The 22006-nt window shown below is 46.7% G+C and overlaps 1 protein-coding gene across 1 annotated transcript in view; it reads right to left on the bottom strand.

Annotated features, from left to right (window-relative positions):
* Positions 1–1180: 1180 nt before the first annotated feature.
* The window catches only part of LOC129384882 (uncharacterized), a 39098-nt gene continuing 18272 nt past the window's right edge, over positions 1181–22006 (bottom strand). Inside the window, exons 6-8 of the mRNA XM_055070476.1 lie at positions 10625–10840; positions 7730–7858; positions 1181–1387 (exon numbers count right to left, since the gene is read on the bottom strand). Coding sequence (XP_054926451.1) covers positions 1181–1387; positions 7730–7858; positions 10625–10840 — 552 coding nt within the window. The remainder of the gene's footprint in view (positions 1388–7729; positions 7859–10624; positions 10841–22006) is intronic.

Consider the following 22006-nt stretch of genomic DNA (forward strand, 5'->3'; position numbering starts at 1 on the left):
TGTAAGATTTCCATCTTAGCAGAGTACATAATTATCGAATCGTGTTATGCCGAGCCTAATGTTGCATTGCCGTGATGTTTTCCTCCCTTTTGCAACTGTACGATGTGCCGGTTTTCTCTGCGTGCCTTTCTCTTTTATGTCGTATGTGATGCAAATTTGGATGGTGCAAATCCCCCACCCCCCTATGTAGTGCCCCTAGGGGCCCTAAGGCTATGTAAACAGATAAAATAGAAAATAAAAATATAGGAAATTGCCCTAGCGCTAGTAATACGTTCGATTGCATTGGTTCGATATGTGCCACAACGTAACTCCAAGAAGACATGACACAAATAAAGTTGCTCTTCTTGAATTCCAACAGATTAGCAATGTTGAATAGTAATTGCTTTTATTGTATAGTTTTTTACATGGACGGCAATTTAAAGCGGCAGCACATTCTATACACGCCACAGTAACGAGGAAAGTGCTCAGTAGCTTCCCTCCACTATACCATGCGCAATTACTAAATTCACGATCACATTTCATACGCCTTCTTCCAAAATAGCCTAAACAAGAAATCTCCTCTGAAACCTTCACCATGGCTTACGATGGTAAGGCTTAAAAATGCGTGTAAGTGCTATTCTATATAGAGGATCCGATTAAGGATTCGCACTGCCTTGTCTGTAATGGCATTAAAACACGTCATGAATGTGCAAGGCTTGCGTTGAAGTGAAAAGTTTAATTTCCGGACACTGTGTGCCTTCGTTTAGAAAATCACGTCTGTTAATGCTCGTACAGCATGGAAATCCGAATACTAGGCTGCGTAAGGCGGCAGCCCAAAAGTCCATCCTATTCTCAGACCTTTCGACCCGCGAACAATTGACGCTCTGAGGTCTCGCACAAAACTTTTCCCGCATTCATAATTTACCCTTGACCGCCACGTAATCAGTAAGCCGCATCACAATATTGCCTTGCTTGAACACTGTAGACAAACGCATAAAATGCAACCATCTCAGTGGCCATAAAACGCGATATTCTATGAACAGCATGTTCTCATTTGTAAATAAATACGAATGTTCCCCGCACCTGTTAGCACAGAACATGAACACTCTGAAATAAGAAATACAGTATATCTATCTTCTGAGAGTAGTAAGGGAATCCATAAGCTGGCTACAAGTGGCCAACACTTTGAGTTCGCCTCCGGTCACCGCGAGTTATCGCCGTCGCTTTTACAGTTGACGTCGTCACCAGCGTCCTCGCCACGCATGAAAGCATTCAGCTTGCGGATGAGTTTGAGCCGAGAGAAGTGGCCCATGGCGCCCCACATGCCACAAAAGGATCTGCCTCGGTCGTAGTTGACATCGTAGGCGGCGACAGAGAACGAACCGTGCGACGCTGTGGCGTCGCAGACCTGCGGGTGAAACACACGGCGCGGCAAAGGATGTTTGACGGTATAACCAACACACACGGGAGACAAGGCGCGTGCGCGAAACGAACATCAAGTCGCGTACGCGAGACCTAGCTGTGAGTCTCGGTGTCGTTGTGAGTATTGTTGTCAAGATATAAAAGATAAACAGAGTATTTGTCGGGCGATTACTGGCGACGGCTACCCCTTTTTCACTCGGCTAATGATGTAAAATTAAAGAAAGAACTATAAATAATTTTAATTCTTGCACGAGGTGATTCCTAAACAAGGCAGAAGAATGTGAAATAGCAATAGGAGTGCAAGAGTCGGCTGAAAACATCTCGTCGTAGTAACATCTGCGATAGTCTGAGGTACAAAAGTTTTTCGACGCAAAAGTACACACATTGTGCCGTAGACTCTACGTTCGCCGCAATTGCTAGCGTGCGCAAGCGTGGAAGTGATTTAACCGCATTTCAATGCAGTGCCTAGCCTTGAGCCTGACATTATGGCAAGTCAGAAAATTCCATGTGAATCGAGTACATGGAGTTGTTCTCCGAAGCGCTGTATGTATATGTGATGTGCCTGGGTCACTCGAAGATTATGCGGTACACGTTTTCGTCGTCATGGCCGCACGAACATGTCGGAGAGGACATGCGCTTAAGTCGAAATAAAAAGAGCTTTCTGCGAGCAGTTCCGAGACGGAAGACGATGTATGAGGGTGCCGGTGCGTCGCGGAAGCTGTGTTCGGTCATATACTCCAGATTCGGGTGAAGCGCAAATCAGAGATTGTTCTTGTCTATGGACGCTTTTGGCGGAGTAGATTACTCTAGAGGAACGAGGTGGCGCCTTCTGTCACTCTGCACACGTTGCCTCAGCGAAAACTCACGAATGTGAAGACATTGTCGCTTGTGCCCTGTTACATTGCGACCAGCTTTGGAAATGTAACCGGCTGATCGCTAACGCACTGTGCTCCATTCCTGGCACGAAATGTGGAATGGTATATGGAAGAAGTGTTCGGTGTTCGGGCGCAAAATACTGACTGACATGTTAGGGCATGCAACTAATCTGTGCGGCCAAGCTCACCAACCGCTGCTGCACAAGGACTGCCTGTGTGGCCGGCCCTTCACGATTCGCAGCTTTCTTGGAGGATAGTAAAAATCACTCATCCGTAGCGTGGTATCGCTTATCTCCAAAGCAACGACATAAATTTCGAAACGTGGGCAAGAGTGAGTAGTACTCGTTACACACTCACAAAGGGTGTAGTGCCACTTCCTAGCATAGTAATTTTTTCGCACTGTATCTACACACATCCACACCAACTCACACTTAAACTAAGGCCCATTCTATCACCCACGTACAAAAGTAAACGGGCGCACTCTTGAATCACTGCGCTGAAGCATGGGTGACATACTACACCGAAAGTACATGGTCTTTCGTAACTGAGCATTTTGTGACGGCCCACAGATTAAGCGAGAAACTAGCGATAATACGCCTTTGTTATAAGCTATTCCAAATTACAGAACGTCCACGTTCCAAGCCTTGAACACGACAAGAACAATTCTACCGCAACTGGGCACACCCGCGAGTGATTAGGCAGAAAATAAACAGTGAGATAGTGACTCCACTGAGAAACGTTACTGAGTCAAAAACATGACCAGCCGCCGACTCAAAGTGATTGGCAAATAAAGGACGAAAAGCGAAAAGTTCTGATCTTGATCCAATTCAGAACCGGAAAGTTTGAACAGCTCTTTCTGGTTCCACTACTACCACAAGCACGGTATACGCTGCTCGCACCGTTTGAACAAGACGTAATGAGCTCTGAAAGCGCTTACATGTCCTCTGAGTCTGTGGCTAAAGCAACGTGTCGTCCACCCGGTCACTTCTTACGCTACCCGCCGAAAAAGAGGTTTGCTAAGACCTAACGGGGCGTCATGCACTTCCATAGCAAACACAGAGGCAACGGAGGCAGCTGAGGCAAGCAATGGACGCGTCACCACATGATGAAACCTGGCAGCGCCCACGGCATCACATTAAAAGTGGCATATGCTGATTGCCGTTACGACATTACAGTCCCGGCAAAGCGAAGAAGACAGTCGCTGAATCACTGCAACTGCGTCTAAGGGGCACTATATGCCAACGTTAAATCAGCTTATACTTGTACGCTGTTCTTTCAAAATTGTTTTCGTTCAATTTAAGTATTGCTAAATAAAAATGCCTAAGCTTTTTCTTTCTTTACATTGAGTCATAGCCCCAGCGCCAGTACGTCAGTGTGACATCACAGATTATGAAGCATGGGCACCTGTTTGCGTTGTTTAGTGGGACTAGCACCATTGTTACACGATAAATAAGGACCTCTTAGGCTCTATTTCAACCAGCGCAGGTGTACTTTCACTGTCTCGTCCCGCCGAGAAAATAGGCTCGGTAGCTGCATCTCTACGTAAGAACGAGCAAACGCAAGGTGGTAAAGCGCCACAGAAAGCTAGCATGATAACCAGGCTCTTGGCTGTTCGAGGGAATAAATTTATGTGTTGGCAGCGTAGACACCAAGTTCCTTATGTTACTGCGGACCACTCCGTACAATCAATAGTGAAATGTCCACGAGCACAATAATTTTGCTGACAATTAATTAATCCAAAAGTTTTGGTTAACGACAGCTAACAACACCGGTTGTTGAGCAGTTTTTAAATGAGAGTGGTTTAAAAACTTGGTTCAAACAGAAGTGACGTTTGATTTGGACAATTTATGGACACATGTCGTGTTAAAGGGACTATTTCTGCAAAGCCCAACCGAAATCTGGCCAAAAAACATATGACAAATGACATGTGTTGCCAAGGGGCACTTGAGTCCCTAGGGGTAGAGCTTCAGCAGCGGCCTAGAACTTTACCAAGTCGGTGAAAGGAGAGGGTGCAGGCAGAGACGAGGCACCGTGACGAACAACAACAAGACGTTCGATTACATGGCTACGTGAAGAGCGGCGAGCTCGAAAATCTGCTCGCAACTAGAAGCGAAAGTGAATGCTCAAGCTCAAGTTGTCGCTTGCAATGAGTGCAGTTTTTTTTTTTTTTTTTTGCTAAATAAAAATGCCTAAGCTTTTTCTTTCTTTACATCGAGTCATAACCCCAGCGCCACTACGTCAGTGTGACATCACAGATTATGAAGGGCACCTGTTTGCGTTGTTTAGTGGGACTAGCGCCATTGTTACACGATAAATAAGGACTTCTTAGGCTCTATTTCAACCAGCGCAGGTGTACTTTCACTGTCTCGTCCCGCCGAGAAAATAGGCTCGGTAGCTGCATCTCCACGTAAGAACGAGCAAACGCAAGGTGGTAAAGCGCCACAGAAAGCTAGCATGATAACCAGGCTCTTGGCTGTTCGAGGGAATAAATTTATGTGTTGGCAGCGTAGACACCAAGTTCCTTATGTTACTGCGGACCACTCCGTACAATCATTAGTGAAATGTCCACGAGCACAATAATTTTGCTGACAATTAATTAATCCAAAAGTTTTGGTTAACGACAGCTAACAACACCGGTTGTTGAGCAGTTTTTAAATGAGAGTGGTTTAAAAACTTGGTTCAAACAGAAGTGACGTTTGATTTGGACAATTTATGGACACATGTCGTGTTAAAGGGACTATTTCTGCAAAGCCCAACCGAAATCTGGGCAAAAAACATATGACAAATGACATGTGTTGCCAAGGGGCACTTGAGTCCCTAGGGGTAGAGCTTCAGCAGCGGCCTAGAACTTTACCAAGTCGGTGAAAGGAGAGGGTGCAGGCAGAGACGAGGCACCGTGACGAACAACAACAAGACGTTCGATTACATGGCTACGTGAAGAGCGGCGAGCTCGAAAATCTGCTCGCAACTAGAAGCGAAAGTGAATGCTCAAGCTCAAGTTGTCGCTTGCAATGAGTGCAGTTTTTTTTTTTTTGTAGCTTCCCGTTAACGCTCTCGGCGAAGAAAGGGGGGGAATCGGTACTGTATGCGCTCAGGGCGTGGTCATGCTTTCCAGCCATGTTTGCGTCAGACATCGCATGAGACACAAATATGAAGAGAAGGCTTATCACCTAGGTACAAACGCCCACAAACACGCCGATACGGTTGGAAAACTTTACTCTCGCTGGTAGCAGTGATTGTCCGAGCGATAGCTTGAAGAACTTGGCATAGTTCCGGGTCGCGTGACAGGAATGTTCGTCGCCGAGACGAACTTCAATACGCTTAAGCATCGGTCGACATATTGTGTCGAGATGCTGGGAAATAGCCTCCGACGAGTTTTCTAAGCTGATCCAGAAGATTGTCATTCTCATGTAGCTGGAATCAAACATTAGCTCTACGCAGTAGGCACATAAATGGGCCATTACCGCGGTAGCATATTTCTTGTCTTGAGTGCCACGAAATAAATATTGGACAATCTATTCTTAAGTGTTCACGAAGCCCGTGTTGCAAATACGACCGTCAGTACCCGAATGGACGACATAATGGCGGACCGGAGGGATTCATGTGCCATGCATTCTCCCTCGATCGTCATGAGGGAAGCAACGCGGCAGTATCCATTAATTATGGGTTCTGGCTGCGAATGTTTACAAAGTACCATATACCTTCATCAAAAGTTTGCGCAATAAAACCGAAGTAACAGGCGTGATCAATCGTTCGCAACGTCATAACGTTGCGCGAGCATGGACGACAGCTAATATTATCTTTTTCGTAATAGTTGTTTTTATCTGCGTTCCGAACTATCGTCGTTTTCATACCTGACTGTTGATTCTTGCGGTCCCGGAAGATCACCGATTCATTTTAACGACTGCTAAGAAGGATAGCAGGGAAACTGCAGTGCTTCGGCATAAATTATCATGGTGACGTGAGTAGAGAATCAAAATACGCGCGATCACAGCGTGACCATCTCACAGGCAGACACAGTTTGAAGAAATTATTGGAACAAGACGCGGTGCTTAATTTTCCCTTCGAATTGCTGCTTTCCTGGTGGTCCCGGTGAATTAGTATTGTGTTTCGAGAGCGAACCCTAGTGTAAGTACGTATCAGTATATAAAAAGGCTTACTAAAAAAAGAAGGTAAGAATGAAGAAGGGGCTTAGGCGGCTTATGTTATGGGTACATGCGCTAAGCAATTCAAAGAAACGTTGTCGCCTATGGCTTCGTTCGCGACTTGTTCGTGACGGCACCCGATTATCAGCTGGAACGACCATGACTTCACGTGGCGGCACGACGCCGTAGACAACTCGTCGCTTAATTCCAGGTGCTGTGAAGAATTTCCAATAAATAGCGGCGTTATCTGCTCTTACTGGCCGTAGTGCATACCGAACGAGGGCCTACTAATACACGTGTCTCTTAGTCTTTTTTTTTTTTATTGCAAAGACTCGTTAACTTATTTTTATCTTTGTTTCTCAACTGAGTATTTAACAATACATCAGAACCGCGTTTTAGTCAGTGCTGTTGGAAAAGACACGAGATCTTTGCTTTATTTTTTAATTTCACACTCTGCGCATGCTTTTGTAGTCTTTCTTTGATGCGACGTATTCTATGGCCGATATAAGACCTGCCAGATGTGAATGTACATACATAAATGAGCCGAACATTAAACAAAAACAAACGGATATTTGTGGCTAACCTTGCAGGGCCCTTTTGCTTCATTACTGCTTTTATTTTCCTTTTTTTTTTTTTACAGTTTGCATGGAACTGGATTCGCTGCCCGAAGTTGATCTCGACCTGATAATTGCGAACGCAGAATTGCTTGTGCGACGTGATATTTTCCATACATACTTATTTCCTTGCTTTTTTTTTCTTATAAAGCTTCAGTTCCGAGTCTAGAGAATTGCCGTGTTTTCCTTTTTTTATCATCTATGTGTTAGTATGAGAGTTCCTCACGATAAAATCGTAGAAACGCGCCCAGCTTACCATTCTGTTATTAAAGATTGAACAGCATTTCACAACCAGCGGTATTAAAACAGCTTGATCACTCATATTTCTACACGTGCAAACTGCATTCGTACCAAAAAAATTATAAAATGATGTTTGAAGTAAAAATACATACTAACGTAATCAATTTAGTAATTGGTTTACCCAGCTATCGTAACTGGGAAACGTGGCCCCAGCGTGTCAAAAACGCTTATGTGGCTTTTGCGCTGTTTCCCACGTTTTAATAAGCGTTTCGAGATAATAAATTCAGTGTGTCTATTATGACACGTTTGGCAATACAGAGTTTAAGTCAAAGCCAAACACTTTCCTGCCAGTATACGCTATGATGCAGGCGCCTGTATATAAAATCAAATAAGTGAAAAAATAAAATGGTACGATGCTCGGCCATAACCAACTCCGCGCTAAATACTTGCTCACTTTCTTACGAAGGGAGGCCTCATTGTCGAAGGTGATCGTGTCTCCTTTCAACTTGTCGTACGTGACCACGCTCTGGTATTGCTCACTGAAATTTATGTTCTTCTTATAATGCTCGGATTGTTCGCAAACCTGCAGATACAAATAAAGGAGAACATTGAAACTATGAATTTTATGGCGATGCCGATACAATAACTATATTGGAGCAAAGACAGACACAAAATAATATCAGCCACAGCAAAATAACATTAATAATAAACTAGTAATAAAAAGTCATATTGGCTCTAGAGACACTTTTCCTTAAAGATTTCTTGTCTCTTCTATCTGTATAAGTGCCTAGTCGAAGCTACGCTTTGAACGTTTGAACGAGATATTTCAATTATTGCTTAATTCAGGTGCTGTGTTTATTTAAATCAATTCATCAATACCGGACATCCTAATTATCACACAATTTGAAGGGAAGGAAGCAGTTTATGAACGATACACTAAATATGTACATTCTATAGACATCCTGCTACTGTAGAAATATGTGCAAAAAAAAAAAAAAAGAGAGACCATTCTGCGGACATAAGTGAGTCAGTTCAGAAAAAAAAAGTTCGTAGGGATATGCAGTTTCTCCGTAATGGGTCGAGTAAAATGCAGCTGTGGAGATGGTTCGATCATGGCAGGTTGGTAACTATATCGTATTAATTTCTGCGCATCCTTTCGCACGTGCACTCATTTAGTGTGCACAAAAACTGCAAGGTATAGTGTGTAATAAGCTGGACCTATCTTATTAATGTGACAGAATGGTCAGGGTTGTCCTGAAAGCTTTTTAACGTGATTTCAGTGCTAAATCCAAGGCACAACACGCAACTCGGATACCGAACAAGGCCCAAATAAGATGAGAACCGGCACATTTGGTGAACGAGGTCACACTTAGTAACGAAGCGGGTGAGAGTTGGCAGGAGAGAATGGCTGAGGCCAACCGCTGGTTTCTAAACTCAACAAAAAACTCAGTAATGTTCTTCTGTCACCGCCAGAACCAGATGCTTTGACGCTTAGCAACCACTTTCAAGCAGTAAATCCCGTTATGACTGGATGGCAAAAGGTGAACGATTGCGATGCATATTCTGGATATCATCATACAACGTTTGTATAGGCCATACAATTATGCTTCAGAAAGGAACACGATATTGGTGTCCGCCATACGTCTAGCCCTGCACAGTAGTGGACATCAATTATTCGTCTATATCTTAAAATGAGCAAGCAGTTTGGCAATATCCTTTCCTTTGCGATCCGCTATGACGGGCGCGCGGATGTGCTCGAGCATATAAGTACCTTCTTTTGAGAAGTGTACCTGTCTACTATGAATGAACTTAGTAGACAGGGAGCTTACTTGCCGTACGGTCGGTTTCGCCTACAATTTTTGTCTTCTTCCACATAATAAGAAATAAGAATAATGTTCATCACAAATGGCATTACATTTGCTAGAGATTTCAGAGAATACGTAAATGGCGAACAAACTGAAGATGTAATAACAAAAAAGACAGATAAAACTATTGTACAGAAAATTGACCGCCCTTCTACTATTGTGAAGAGGGGTGCAAGCGAAGCTCGGGATCCGCGGCTCTTCGTTGCCGCAACGGCTTTGCTTCGCGCTCCTTCATGGCGAGGTCGGTACGTTGACGACGAGCCCTTTCTCGAGGGAGTTCCCGGCCGAACGCCCGACGCGCGGCTCGCTCCTGCTGCCGTTCCTTCAACGCAGCTTGCTCTTCGGCAGAACGAAATGAACGCGGCCTCCCCATCTGACTGTGGACCTGCACTGGGGGAAAACCCCTGGCGCGAGGCGAGCGAACACGGGATCGCGCCCCTTTCCTTCTCTTGAGGGAGGGGACGCCTGTGATCGGCTCACGCTTTGCGCTACGTCTATTTCTTCATGCACATGGAACCACGCTTTAAAGAGCACGCATGACGATCCGACAGTGGCTGAGTCGGTTAGCGTAGTGGTCTCCTATCCGCAGCCCGACAAGAAATTTTTGTTTTTGCTTGGTTTAAAGTTTTTTCGTACCGCAACACCGACACCGAGCCCAACCGAGTGAGACAATACAAGGTTCGCATGAAAATGGAAAGCGTAGTTTTCTTGCATTCGACTGCAGCAAGTGCGCACTTAAGTCATTCTTTCTCTAGGCACAAATCGCTAGCAGAAATCTATGCAAATGATTTACAACCAATTATCAGTCAAACGGACTGATTCACGAACAAGACGCGCAGTGTATTTGTTCAACCTATGCTATACTACTTAATAAAGAATGGAAGTTTTCTACGACAAGTTCCAGGCGCAGGTAGCAACGAAGCTGTAGCTGACGGTTACGTTATCGACATGCACAACACACATTTTTTGTAAGGTACATGCGTTTATTTATTACGCTGTTTTCCACTAAAGTTTGTTTTGCAAAATCGCCGTGGTATCATCTCCCGCTGTGTTCCCGATTTGCATGCTTTTATGTGTGCGCTGTTTTTCAATTGTCGAAGACGCTCCAAGTATCTACTCTATAGGCAATCTTTTGGGCAGCTTTGCTATTATTACGCTTAACGAGGCTTTGCGAAAAGGTTTTTCTTAACGTTCGAATTGGCTTAAAAAAATCGCGGGTGTGTTGCTCCCACGCGCAAGCACATGACACGCGCCTCAGTTCATTATCTTTTCAAAATCACCAGACACACCCTTTAACTTAGTGCGGGCGAATAAGTGTACGGTCTGGAGTCGCCCCAGGCTCTTCACAAGATGGGCTTGTGGAGCTGAGGCAAACAGTTTACGTGGAGCCGGGAAACCGCAGCGCTGAAGCAGCAGAGACAAGCGGTTTTCCCAAGGCAGTGCAAAAGCGCGGGTGACATTTTGAGTGATGTGCGCTGACGTACCCGGACTGCTGGAGCGTCTTGCTCGTATTCCGGATCCCGTTTAGGCCGGCCGCATTTGCGTAGCAGGTCGAAGTTTCCGATGCCGACAAACGTTGGGTCTCTTTCCGCCTTGGCTTTGTAGCGGCGCCCCTTGAGAGTCATCGAGACCTTCACGGGTATGTTAGCCTTGGACTTGATTTTCTCCTCTATGCACCGACCCAGTGCTACACCGTCTTCCTGCGAGGCCAGGTCATTATTTGTGTTCGTGCGGTCTTTCCAATTGAAAAATGACCTGTAAGTCTACTGAGGCATCACCGAGCTTCATAGCCAGCGAGAAACCTTATACGAGGTAGCTTTGTTAAGCATCGAGGTTTTGTGAACTCCTGAATTAATGATGAAAAATTATATGAAAGTCACGGCTTTAATACTCATAGCCCTATCTAGCGAGTATGTCAAGTTATATTGTCACTCGCCAATGCAAGAGTAAGTAACAATACGAGCATTCAGAGACGAAAAATGCCAGGCACTAAGCGACGGTTCTCCAGCTGGCGTGGGATCTTTGACTTCGTCGTCTTATTCGCCATTTTGCGGGGCACGCAATGCTGACTGTTCGCTGGCTCAAAACACCAGGTAGCATTATTCCCCCTTCCAATGAAGCATCGACTCGATGCTCAAACACAAGACGTGCACGGAAAGTACGCACATTAGGTAAGACAAAAAAAAAAAAGGGAAACGCGCGATCACACTATACGGGCATGCACACGTGGCAAAAAAAAAAGTGAGGGTTCTGTAGTCGGGAACAAAAAAAGAAAAAAACTCTTCGCAGTTCTTTGGAGGACGACGCGACGACAGCAAAAAACAAAAGATTGTATCGCCAGTACACTTAACATCACCGTGCAAAATACGGCTTGAGGCGGACGACATGTACAGTATCTGCGCGTGGTAAACGGCGCTTGGGCGATGGTAGGTCTCCGTCTGGAACAACTTCATAGTTCAGGTCGCTTACACGCCTTAGTACTGTGTATGGTCCGAAGTACTTGCTCAGGAGTTTCTCGCTGAGGCCTCGCCGTGTAATGGGGGTCCAAACCCAAACTTGATCACCAGGCTCATAGGTAACTTGTCGATGGTGAAGATTGTACCTTATGGCATCTGAACACTGCAGCTGTCTTATGTGGACACGGGCCAATTGACGTGTTTCCTCGGCATGCTGAATGTATTCCTCGACCTCAGGAGCTAACTGGTCGAGCTGATCGATGTCTTCATACGGAATCCTGGCGTCTAGCTTAGTTTGAACTTCTGGACCATAAACGAGGCGAAACGGCGTCAATCGTGTAGTTTCCTGCGTGGCAGTGTTTTACGCAAACGTTACGTACGGCTGGATCCCACGTTTTGTGCTGCACATCCACGTACATAGAGAGCATGTCTGCTAGTGTTTTGTTTAGTCTTTCTGTCAAGCCGTTAGTCTGAGGGTGGTATGCAGTGGTCTTTCGATGACTCGTGTTACTCAACTTGATGTCGTCCAGAAGCTTCGCCGTAAATGCCGTGCCTCGGTCAGTGATGATGAATGATGGTGCGCCATGCCGAAGCACAATGTGATGCATAAAAAACTGGGCGACTTCATATGCTGTCCCGCGTGGTAGTGCCTTCGTCTCAGCGTAAGGCGTCAAGTAATCAGTTGCGACAATGATCCACTTATTGCCGGAGGAAGACAAGGGAAATGGCCCAAGAAGGTTCATTCTAACTTGATCAAACGGCGTACGCGGAGAGTCGATGGGTTGTAGAAGGCCTGCAGGCTTGAAGGATGGCGACTTTCGGCGTTGGCATCCTTTCACGTAGCGTTTGACGCAAGCACTCAGTCTAGGCCAGTAGTACTGTTGCCGTACCCTGTCCAGAGTCCCTGAGTAGCCCAAGTGACCAGATGTCGGCTCGTCGTGGCAGGCTAATAGCATGTCGTCGCGAAGGGCCTGAGGCACTACTAGAAGATGTGGTTTGTCGCCGGCACCTGTGTTTCTTTTGTATAAGATGCCCTCTCGCAGGCAAAATGACGACAACCGTCGCGAAAGTGGTCGAGGAATGGACGCGATGCCGCCTTCTAAGTGATCAATGATGGGCCTTAACTCAGCGTCCGATCGTTGTTTAGCAAGCAGGTCCGGTCTGCTGAGGGCTCCCAGGAAGGCGCTGTCATCTTCCTCGTCAGGATACTGAGATTCAACAGGGGCTCTTGATAGCGTGTCAGCATCTTCATGTTTCCTACCTGACTTGTATACGATGGTGATGTTAAATTCCTGGAGTCATAGACTCCAACATGCCAATCGTCCAGAAGGGTCTCAGAGGTTGGTGAACCAGCACAAAGCGTGATGATCGGTCACAACTTTATATGGCCGCCCGTAGAGGTACGACCTAAACTTTGTAGTAGCCTAAATAATTGCGAGGCACTCCTCTCTGTGGTGGAATAATTGGACTCGGCGCGTGACAGAGTGCGGCTCGCGTAGGCGATAACTCGTTCAGTCTCGTCTTGCCGTTGCACCAGGATAGCTCCGAGACCGATATTGCTGGCGTCAGTGCGTACTTCTCTGTCAGCATCCTCATCAAAATGACCGAGCACGGGAGGAGAAGACAATCGACGTTGTAGCTCCGCAAAGTCAGTCTGTTGTTCATCAGTCCAGAGGAATGGCACGTCGTCACGTGTAAGGCGAAATAGCGGCTCTGCAATCTTCGAAAAATTTTCAATGAAGCGTCGATAATATGCACACAAGCCCAAAACCGTCGGACACTTTTCGTCTCGGTTGGAGTGGGAAGAGCAGCTACGGCAGCAGTCTTCTCGGGATCAGGCCGAACACCTGCCGCGCTCACGACGTGACCAAGGAACTTCAGTTCCTCGTAACCGAAATGGCATTTCTCTGGCTTGAGTGTAAGGTCAGCCGATCGAATGGCTTCGAGTACATTCCGAAGGCGTCGAAGGTGCTGGTCAAAAGTTTCCGAAAAGATAACGACATCATCGAGATAGACGTGGCAGCTTTTCCATTTGAGGTCAGCGAGAACTGTATCCATCATTCGCTGGAATGAGGCTGGCGCGGAACAGAGGCCGAAAGGGAGTACTCTTAATTCATAAAGGCAGTCCGGAGTCAGAAACGCAGTTTTCTCGCGGTCCCGCTCATCTACTTCAATTTGCCAGTAGCCACTTTTCAGATCGATAGAGGAGAAATACTTCCCGCGCCTCAGTCTATCCAGAGAATCGTCGACACGAGGCAACGGGTACACGTCTTTCTTTGTGACGTTGTTTAGCTTCCGGTAGTCAACACAAAACCGAAGCGTGCCATCTTTCTTTTTAACAAGAACGACTGGCGATGACCAGGAACTGCATGCAGGTTGTATTACGCCGTCTTGAAGCATTCCCTTGAGCTGCGTTTGAATCGCATGTCGTTCGGTCGGGGAAACACGATAAGGCTGTTGCTATTGGGGGCACGTCGTCATAAGTGATGATACGGTGTTTAGTAATCGACGTTTGACGTATCTTCGACGACCGTGCAAAGCAAGAGTGGAACTCGAGCAACAGCTCGCGTAGGGGGTGTTTGTTCTCTTTAGGAAGCGTTGAACTAATGTCGACGTTGCGTATAGGTGCTTCAGCAGTGTCGATTGCCTCGGAAACAAAACACTCAGTGACATGGGCGATCGGGTCGGCATAGGCGATGACAGTACCGGGGAAAAGGTGCCGGTGTTCGTAGCTGAAGTTCGTGACAAGAACCTCACAGTGGCCATCATGGAGATCAATAAGGCTTCTTGCTACGCAAGCACCTTGAGAAAGCAGGAGAGAGCGATTGCTTTCTGCGACCGCTTCACAGTGTAAGAGTGTCACATGGCACCTGAACTACGACACTTGCACGTGGTGGTAACGTGACAGCGTCGTCGATGACACGAACAGATGCTCGAGTGTGGATGGTGTTTGTCGTCGCTGCGGCGCTCTTTGTCGAGAAAGTGACGAGGCGTTGTCAAATGTCGATGATAGCTCCGTGCTCCCTGAGAAAGTCCATGCCGATGATTAGGTCTCGAGAACACTGAGGGAGAAGGCTCAAGCTAGCAACAAACGTAGAGCCGCGAATCGGTATTCGTGCCGTGCACATGCCGAGTGGTGTGACGATGTGCCCGCTAGCTGTACGAACTGGCGTTTGATTCCAAGGCGTCGTCACTTTCTTCAGATGGGTGGCCAGTTTTTCGCTGATTACAGAATAATCTGCTCCAGTGTCCACTAAAGCAGTGAATTCACGACCGTCGAGCAGTACAGGAATGTCCACGGAAATTCTTCTTCTGTAATCAGCAGGTACTGTCGTCGTCGATGTATCGTCGGTCCGCGTACGCGTCAGCAGGGGTCCTTGAGCACGTCCAGACTGAGCGGCCTCGCCCCGAAGGCCGCTGTGGTTAGTTTTTCCGGCGCGGGCTGGGCGACCGACCCCGCACCACCCTCGAATACGTACGGCGAGTCGGAGAAAACCGCCGCGGCGAAGGGGAGCGTGACTGGTGTCGAGCTGATGGGGATCCGCACTGCTGGGCAACGTATTAAATTTCAGGAGGACGCTGGCCGAATCTAGGTCGCGGCGGGTTTGCTGAAAATCCGCGTAGTCCGAGCTCTCGATAGGAGCACTGTTGGTAGACGTGCCCAGCTTCGCCACAGTGAAAGCAAAGGAGACGGCGATCAGGTGCCCGCCACACGTCTGATTTCCTTGATGCCTGTCGGTGGTCCTGGTAATACGAGGCTGCTTGGACGGGCTGTAGCATGGCCGGGCACGCGGCGCGAAGTGGCGAGGGAGGTGGGGCAGGTTGCCTTAAAGCTTGCGAATACGACATACGGGAGCTGTCAGTTCTTAGCGGTCGAGCTTCTGTGTTGGAGGGTGGTTCTCTTAGCGCTTGCTGGATTTCGTCACAAAGAACGCTGGACAAGGAGTTGAGCGTCGGCTGTGAGGGTACGGGCAGTTTCTGGAGTTCTTCGCGGATTACGGAACGAATGAGCTCTCGAAAGAAATCGACGTGGTCCCCGAGAGCTCCGAAGTAGTCCGTAGGTGAGGCAGCGTTCACTTGGCGTTCGTATGATGGTGCCCGCTGCCGAAGCGTCTGCTCCATGGTGACGGCCTCGGAAAGAAATTCTGACACAGTCTTGGGAGGACTGCGCACGAGACAGCCGAACAGCTGTTCTTTCACTCCGCGCATCAGGTACCGCACCTTCTTTTCTTCCGACATGCTGGGGTCGGCTCGTCGAAAGAGACGCGTCATGTCCTCGACATACATTGCGACACCTTCGTTCGGCATTTGTATACGGGACTGGAGATCATCCTCAGCTCGCTCTCGGCGATCAGGGCTCGCATACGTCTCAAGAATCCGGTGTTTGAATTCTGCCCATGAATTTAGGGCATCTGCATGGTTCTCGTACCAAACACGTGCACCATCATTAAGGCTGAAATATACGTTTTTCAGTTTCTCTGCGTCATCCCACTTGTTGAACACGGCAACACGTTCATAGTGCACCAGCCAATCTTCAACGTCCTCATGTATGGCACCGTGGAAGGGATTCGGCGTTCGAGGATTCAGTAGCGTACAATGAATCGGCGTTAGGCCTTCCATACCTATTGGGGTGGTCGGAGCTGCCATTTTCTCTGGGAGGGAGGAATCCAAACACAGGGGCTTGTCCACGGATCCTTCTGCTGGCACGGTGTATAGGCGTAACCACCGATACGGGGCTGGAGCTCCTGCTGCTCGGAGGGGTGTGGTGCATAGATTAGATTACCCCGCACCTCCACCAGTTTTTCACGCGCTAACGCAAGATTAAGTAACAGTACGAGCAGTCAGAGACGAAAAATGCCAGACACTAAGCAACGGTTCTCCAGATGGCGCGGGATCTTTGACTTCGTCGTCTTCTTCGCCGTTTTGCTGGGCACGCAATGCTGACTGTTCGCTGGCTAAAAACACCAGGTAGCAATATGAAAAAATGCAATGAGCAATATGTTAGCTACATACGTAAGCGTAAATTACACGAAGTTATCACAAAGAAAACACTTTCTTCCTTAATGCAAAGCAGCGAGTACTATAAAGTGATTTTACTTAGCTCAACTACACCAGCTCACCTGCTCCGCCAAGAGCCATGAGCTTAGACCGAAATACTGCACACACTTACATTGGCGCCTCCTATACCCAAATCGTCCACCTAACTTCTTTGGCTCGGCCGCTACTTCCCTTTTGCTTAATTATTTAGCTAGCTTATGCATGTCTACCCATCGCTACCAATCAGCAATTATTAAACTATTATAACGATTACATGTGTTAACTTCTTTATTTTCCTTTTTTGTTACAACCTTGACGCTGCGACGTAGCCATTTTTTTGTGCGGCTCACACAGTCATCTCTCTGAGACGCTATGACTCACGATTCGATTCATGGTCAGAAATATTTTTTTCTCTAACAGTACCAATGTTCTACTATTACACCATTATAACGATTACACGTGTTAACCTGGCCAATCATGTCTTTGTTTTGCAGATATAAGGTGTTAAAAGACGGACCGATATTGCTAGGGTGCTCGCCAAAGCATACTTAAGCAGCAAAAACAATACATTTTGTTATCTGCTATTTGTTGCTTGGTTAACTGAACTGACCCTTCGTTAAGCGTGACCTCGCTATTTCAGATCCCTTCGACCGCACCGAGACTGTGATGCACTATCACCAGTGCCGTAGCACGTGATTACCCGAATGCCTCTTCAGGCTGAACATATTTTAATTAACTTTTAATAACAATAGAAAAAAGTATGAGCCGGACGTCCGATTGTGGAGCGCCAGTTTCGACGTGGGGTAGCTCGTCCATTGTCACCAATTCAAAATAGCTCTACAGAAAACCACAATGGCAAAAGACGGAGTTCGCCATGTAGGCAAACCAATAGCTATGTTAAGTTATGGTCCTCTGACACGTCCAATTTAAAAAACCATTCAAATAAAAGATCATTGGAATATGCAAGCATGATTGACAGCTTAGCGAGTACGTGTGTTGGTACGCTAATGGAGCTAGTGGTAATCAATGGTCCTTGGATTAGTTTCAATAAAACTTGGTGCTGGGCTAGTTGGTGATGCATTCTTTAAAACTGATGGAAGCGCTAAAAAGGACGGACACACGATGAAATTAGACCGTCTTTTCATCGTGTGTCCGTCCTATTTAGCGCTACCATCAGTTTTAAAGATTGGATTAGTTTGTTTTCGCAAAGCTTGCGTATTATTAGATCTTACCGTTAAGTGCGGGAGTTGGCCGACGTTGAGCAGTATTTTGAGAACTGAAGGTTTATATACATTATTTACAGTAATAACACAAAGTAATGAACAGTCATTAAGAGGAAGCTTTAGCTCGGGCCCAACTCCGACGCGGACTATTCAAATACATGTAAAAACGCAAAAACGTTTTTCTGAGATAACCCCTGGACCGATTTTAATGAAATTTGTTGCATTTGAGAGAGAAAGTTAAATTCTAGTGACTGTTGGTAACGGAATTTTGATTTAGGGCTTGAATTTTGTTAAAAGGATTTTCAAAAATTCAGACGATTGAAAAAAATAGAAGCACGAAGTTTACAAGCTAATAGCTCTGCATCAAGAACAGATATCGCGATTCTGTAAACGGCATCCATTAGACCATTCAAAGCGGACAAATTTGATATGTCAGTTTACATCTTACGTGAATTTGTTACGTTGTTTACGAAGGTTCTGCAGAAGTTGTAATTACACCTTACTACATTTTTTGAGGTTCATGTGTAACATATCAATTTTGTCCGCTTTAGATGTACTATCAGGTACAATTCACATAATTGCGATATCATTTTTTCTTGCTGAGTTACGGAGTTGTAAACTTGATAGTTTCGTTTTCTGAAAATTTGCAATTTTTGCCAACTTTTTATAAAAATTTGCGACCTAAATCGAAAATTCGAAACCAACAGTCACTAGATTTTAAGCTTTTCTTTTAAATGCAGCAAACCCCGTCAAATTTGGTGCAGTGGTTGCCGAGAAAAACGAATTCTCCTTTTACATGTATTTAGATAGGAGCACCCGAGCTAAAGCTTCCTCTTAAGTCATCGACGGCCGGCAGCAAATCGGACGCTGTGGCCCGTGGCAAGTAGAATGAATGAATGAATGAATGAATGTCTCTTCTTCCTGTCACACGCCTTTAAACACATCGATCTCTCGGGGTCCCGTCATTTTCGGCCAATCGTCGAGCCACCTCAGGTGTCGTCATTTTCCTCCAATGGTAGGCGCCCGTGGAAGTGCTGTTACATTCGGCCCATGGGTCCTATGGGTGACTTGCCACAGGCGTGGCCTCCTGGCCTGCAAGCGCTCAGCTGGAAAAGACGGGTTATTCTCGAACGACCTTTCAGAGCTGCAAACAGCTTTGCTCCTGACCAAGATCAACTTCCCGGAACCGTGTCAGGCTCCCGTTGCACTTTCGGGAGGAGTCGAACAGCGGGGAAACCATAGCTCGAGCTGCGGCAAATGAGGTTGGGGTCGCCAACCTGTCTGACGGGTCCGGCAACATGGTAAACGCGCCCCTGCGTACCATAACGGGAATGCCATAGCGATTGTATGTGGTCGTAGAACTTGAGTGACGCCAGAAAAACGGTCCGTATCCAACAACTCCTCCTCGCCCCGGAAGTTGGGAATGGCGGCTCAACTCAATTCGCTGGCCATGAGAAACGATGATGGAACACGTAGTGTACTGGTGACGAGCCTCGTGTGACAAATTTCGGGATCCCAGGCCCTGGAAAACGTACGTAAAACAAACGAAACAACATAGCGCTGCACCACGTGCAAGCGCAGGCTCGTTACCCCTGACTCGCCTTGCTGTTACTATGTCAAAATCAACCCTGCTTTTTTTTTCCTTTTCCCAATTTTGATAAAGCAGTTCCAACCACTTTTCTAAACAGCTTTCCATATCTCCCCGAATGCCGACAAGGCCAGAGTGATATTGTCGTTGCCAAAGAAACCGGAGAAAGTTAAACAATTAATAAAAACAACTTTTATGACTATACACAAGCGAAGTTTTCAAACTACAAGTATGACTTCCAGCCCATAATAACACTTCCAACCTCGTTAGTTAAAGGTAATGCGTCGGTTTACCGAAACAACTGGCTCAAACCATCCGCGTTCTCATTTAACTTGCCCCTTTTGCAACGGACGGTGAAGTTATATTCCTGGAGAATTAGACTCCATCTGAGCAAGCGTCTCTTCTTAGGGGACATGTGTCTGAGGCAAGTCAGAGGATAGTGGTCGGTCTCCAAAGGGAATTTCACTCCGTACATATAATTTCTGGACCTCCCAAACTAAGCAGGCGCATTCATTTTCGGGAGCGCTGTACGCCTCCTCTCTGCACATTAATTTTCAGCTAGCATACAGTACCGTATGCTCCTCCGCGTCTCCGCCCACCTGGCTGAGGACTACTCCGAATGCTCTGTCACTAGCGTCGCACTGCACGATAAATTCCTTAGAATAACCGAGAGTCCAAAAGCACTGGTCCTGAGTTCAGAACCTCTTTCAGGTGCTGAAATGCGCTTTCTTTGGCTTCATTCCATCGAACGTTTTCGCGCTCTCCCTTTCGGAGGGTATCTGTCAGGGGGCGCGTTACCCGTGAGAAATTTGGAATGTACCGCTGGTAATATCCCACGAGCCCCAGAAAGGATTTGACATCCGTCTTAGTTCGAGGTTCAGGAAATTGATTGATAGGCCCTATCTTCAGTTCGGAGGACCGCCGCGTTCCTTGTCCTACGAAATGCCCTAGATAGGTAACTTGCGAACACCTGAAGTTGCATTTTTCGGCCTTTACCGTGAGACCCGCATCTCGTAGACGTACCAGCACCTTCCTTAAGTGCTCCATGTGATCGTTCCAGCTGTTAGAAAAGATGGCCACATCATCTAAGTAGGGGGATCGCGTAATCTTGTAGGTCTTTCAAAACAATATCCATCAGCTTGGAAAAGCTAAACGGTGCGTTCTTAAGCCCGAAACATAACATTAGTGGTCGAAATGTGCCAAGTGGGGAAGGGAATGCTGCGTAGCGACTTGAGCTTTCTGACATCGGCACCTGCCAGTACCGCCTAAGTCGGTTGTTGAAATGTACTGGGCTCCACCCATCCGTTCAACTCGTTCTTCTGTGTTAGGTATAGGGTAAAGTTGGTCCCTGGTAATCGCATTCAATTTCCTATATTCCACACATGGACGCGACTCTTTCCCACTCGCCTCTACGTGAAGCATCGGGGAAGTGTAATCACTGTGTGCTGGCTCAATGATTCACAACTCAAGCATTCGTTTGATCTCTACTTCCATTATTTCTCGCTGACAAGGTGAGACCCGGTACGGTTTGGATTGGACGGGCTCGTCTGATGCCAACTCAATCTCATGAGTAATGAGCCTCGTTCTCCCTGGCCGGCTACTGAAGCATTGGCAAAATTCCTAAGAGTTTCAGGAGGTCGCTTACTTGATCGGCCTCAAGAGCCAGTTGATTTACAGGCAGATTCAGGTTGTCCTCTATGGAGCGTTCCGCATCTGTCACTGTCGCTAAAACTGGAAGTTCGACCACTACTTCTTCAGACGCGTTTACCACCATGTTCACATGTTCCCTTCCACAATAAGGTTTCATTAAATCGGAGTGGTAAATTATTCCTTTATTCCTTGTTCCGGGAACTTCTAGGGTGTAGTTAGTATCCGATATCTTCCGGGTAAACTTTAGGGGTCCGTCCCACCGTACCTCGAGTTTGTTTTTTCGTGAAGGCCTTAAGATTATGACCCTGTCGCCTACCTTAAATGTTCGCCTACGCGCATTTCAGTCATAGTACGCCTTCGCGATTTCCTGGGTCTCTTTAAGGCTTTTTTCAACCAGTACTTGCGAGACACTTAAGCGATCCAGCAATTTTAAAACGTAACTCACCACCATCTGGCTTTCATCTGTTCCTTCCCACACTTTTCTTAACATTCTGAGGGGGGAAGGGATCGTCCGACCGTAACCAATCTCGGAAGGAGTGAACCCCGTCGCCTTATGTGGGTCCGTTCTCAACGCGAACAGGGTTGCGGGTAAGCAGTCCTCCCAGTCTGCTTGGTGTTCATGGCACAATGCACGTAACACTCTCTTAAGCACTGAGTGCAACTTCTCAACGCTGTTTGATTGTGGATGGTACACGGAGCTGTGTATCAGCCGCACACTATACCTTTCTAGGAACGTCGTGGTTAAAGCACTTGTAAATACCGTACCCTCGTCAGCCTGAATCTCTTCAGCAAAACCGATTCGCGCAAACCCAGACAACAAAACGTCGACTATCTCGGTGGAGCTCAATTCCTTCAAAGGAATCGCTTCAGGAAAATTTGTCGCGGGACAGAGGATGGTCAAAAGGTACTTGC

The sequence above is a fragment of the Dermacentor andersoni genome, chromosome 5 (assembly GCF_023375885.2).
Source record: "Dermacentor andersoni chromosome 5, qqDerAnde1_hic_scaffold, whole genome shotgun sequence".
Taxonomy (NCBI): domain Eukaryota; kingdom Metazoa; phylum Arthropoda; class Arachnida; order Ixodida; family Ixodidae; genus Dermacentor; species Dermacentor andersoni.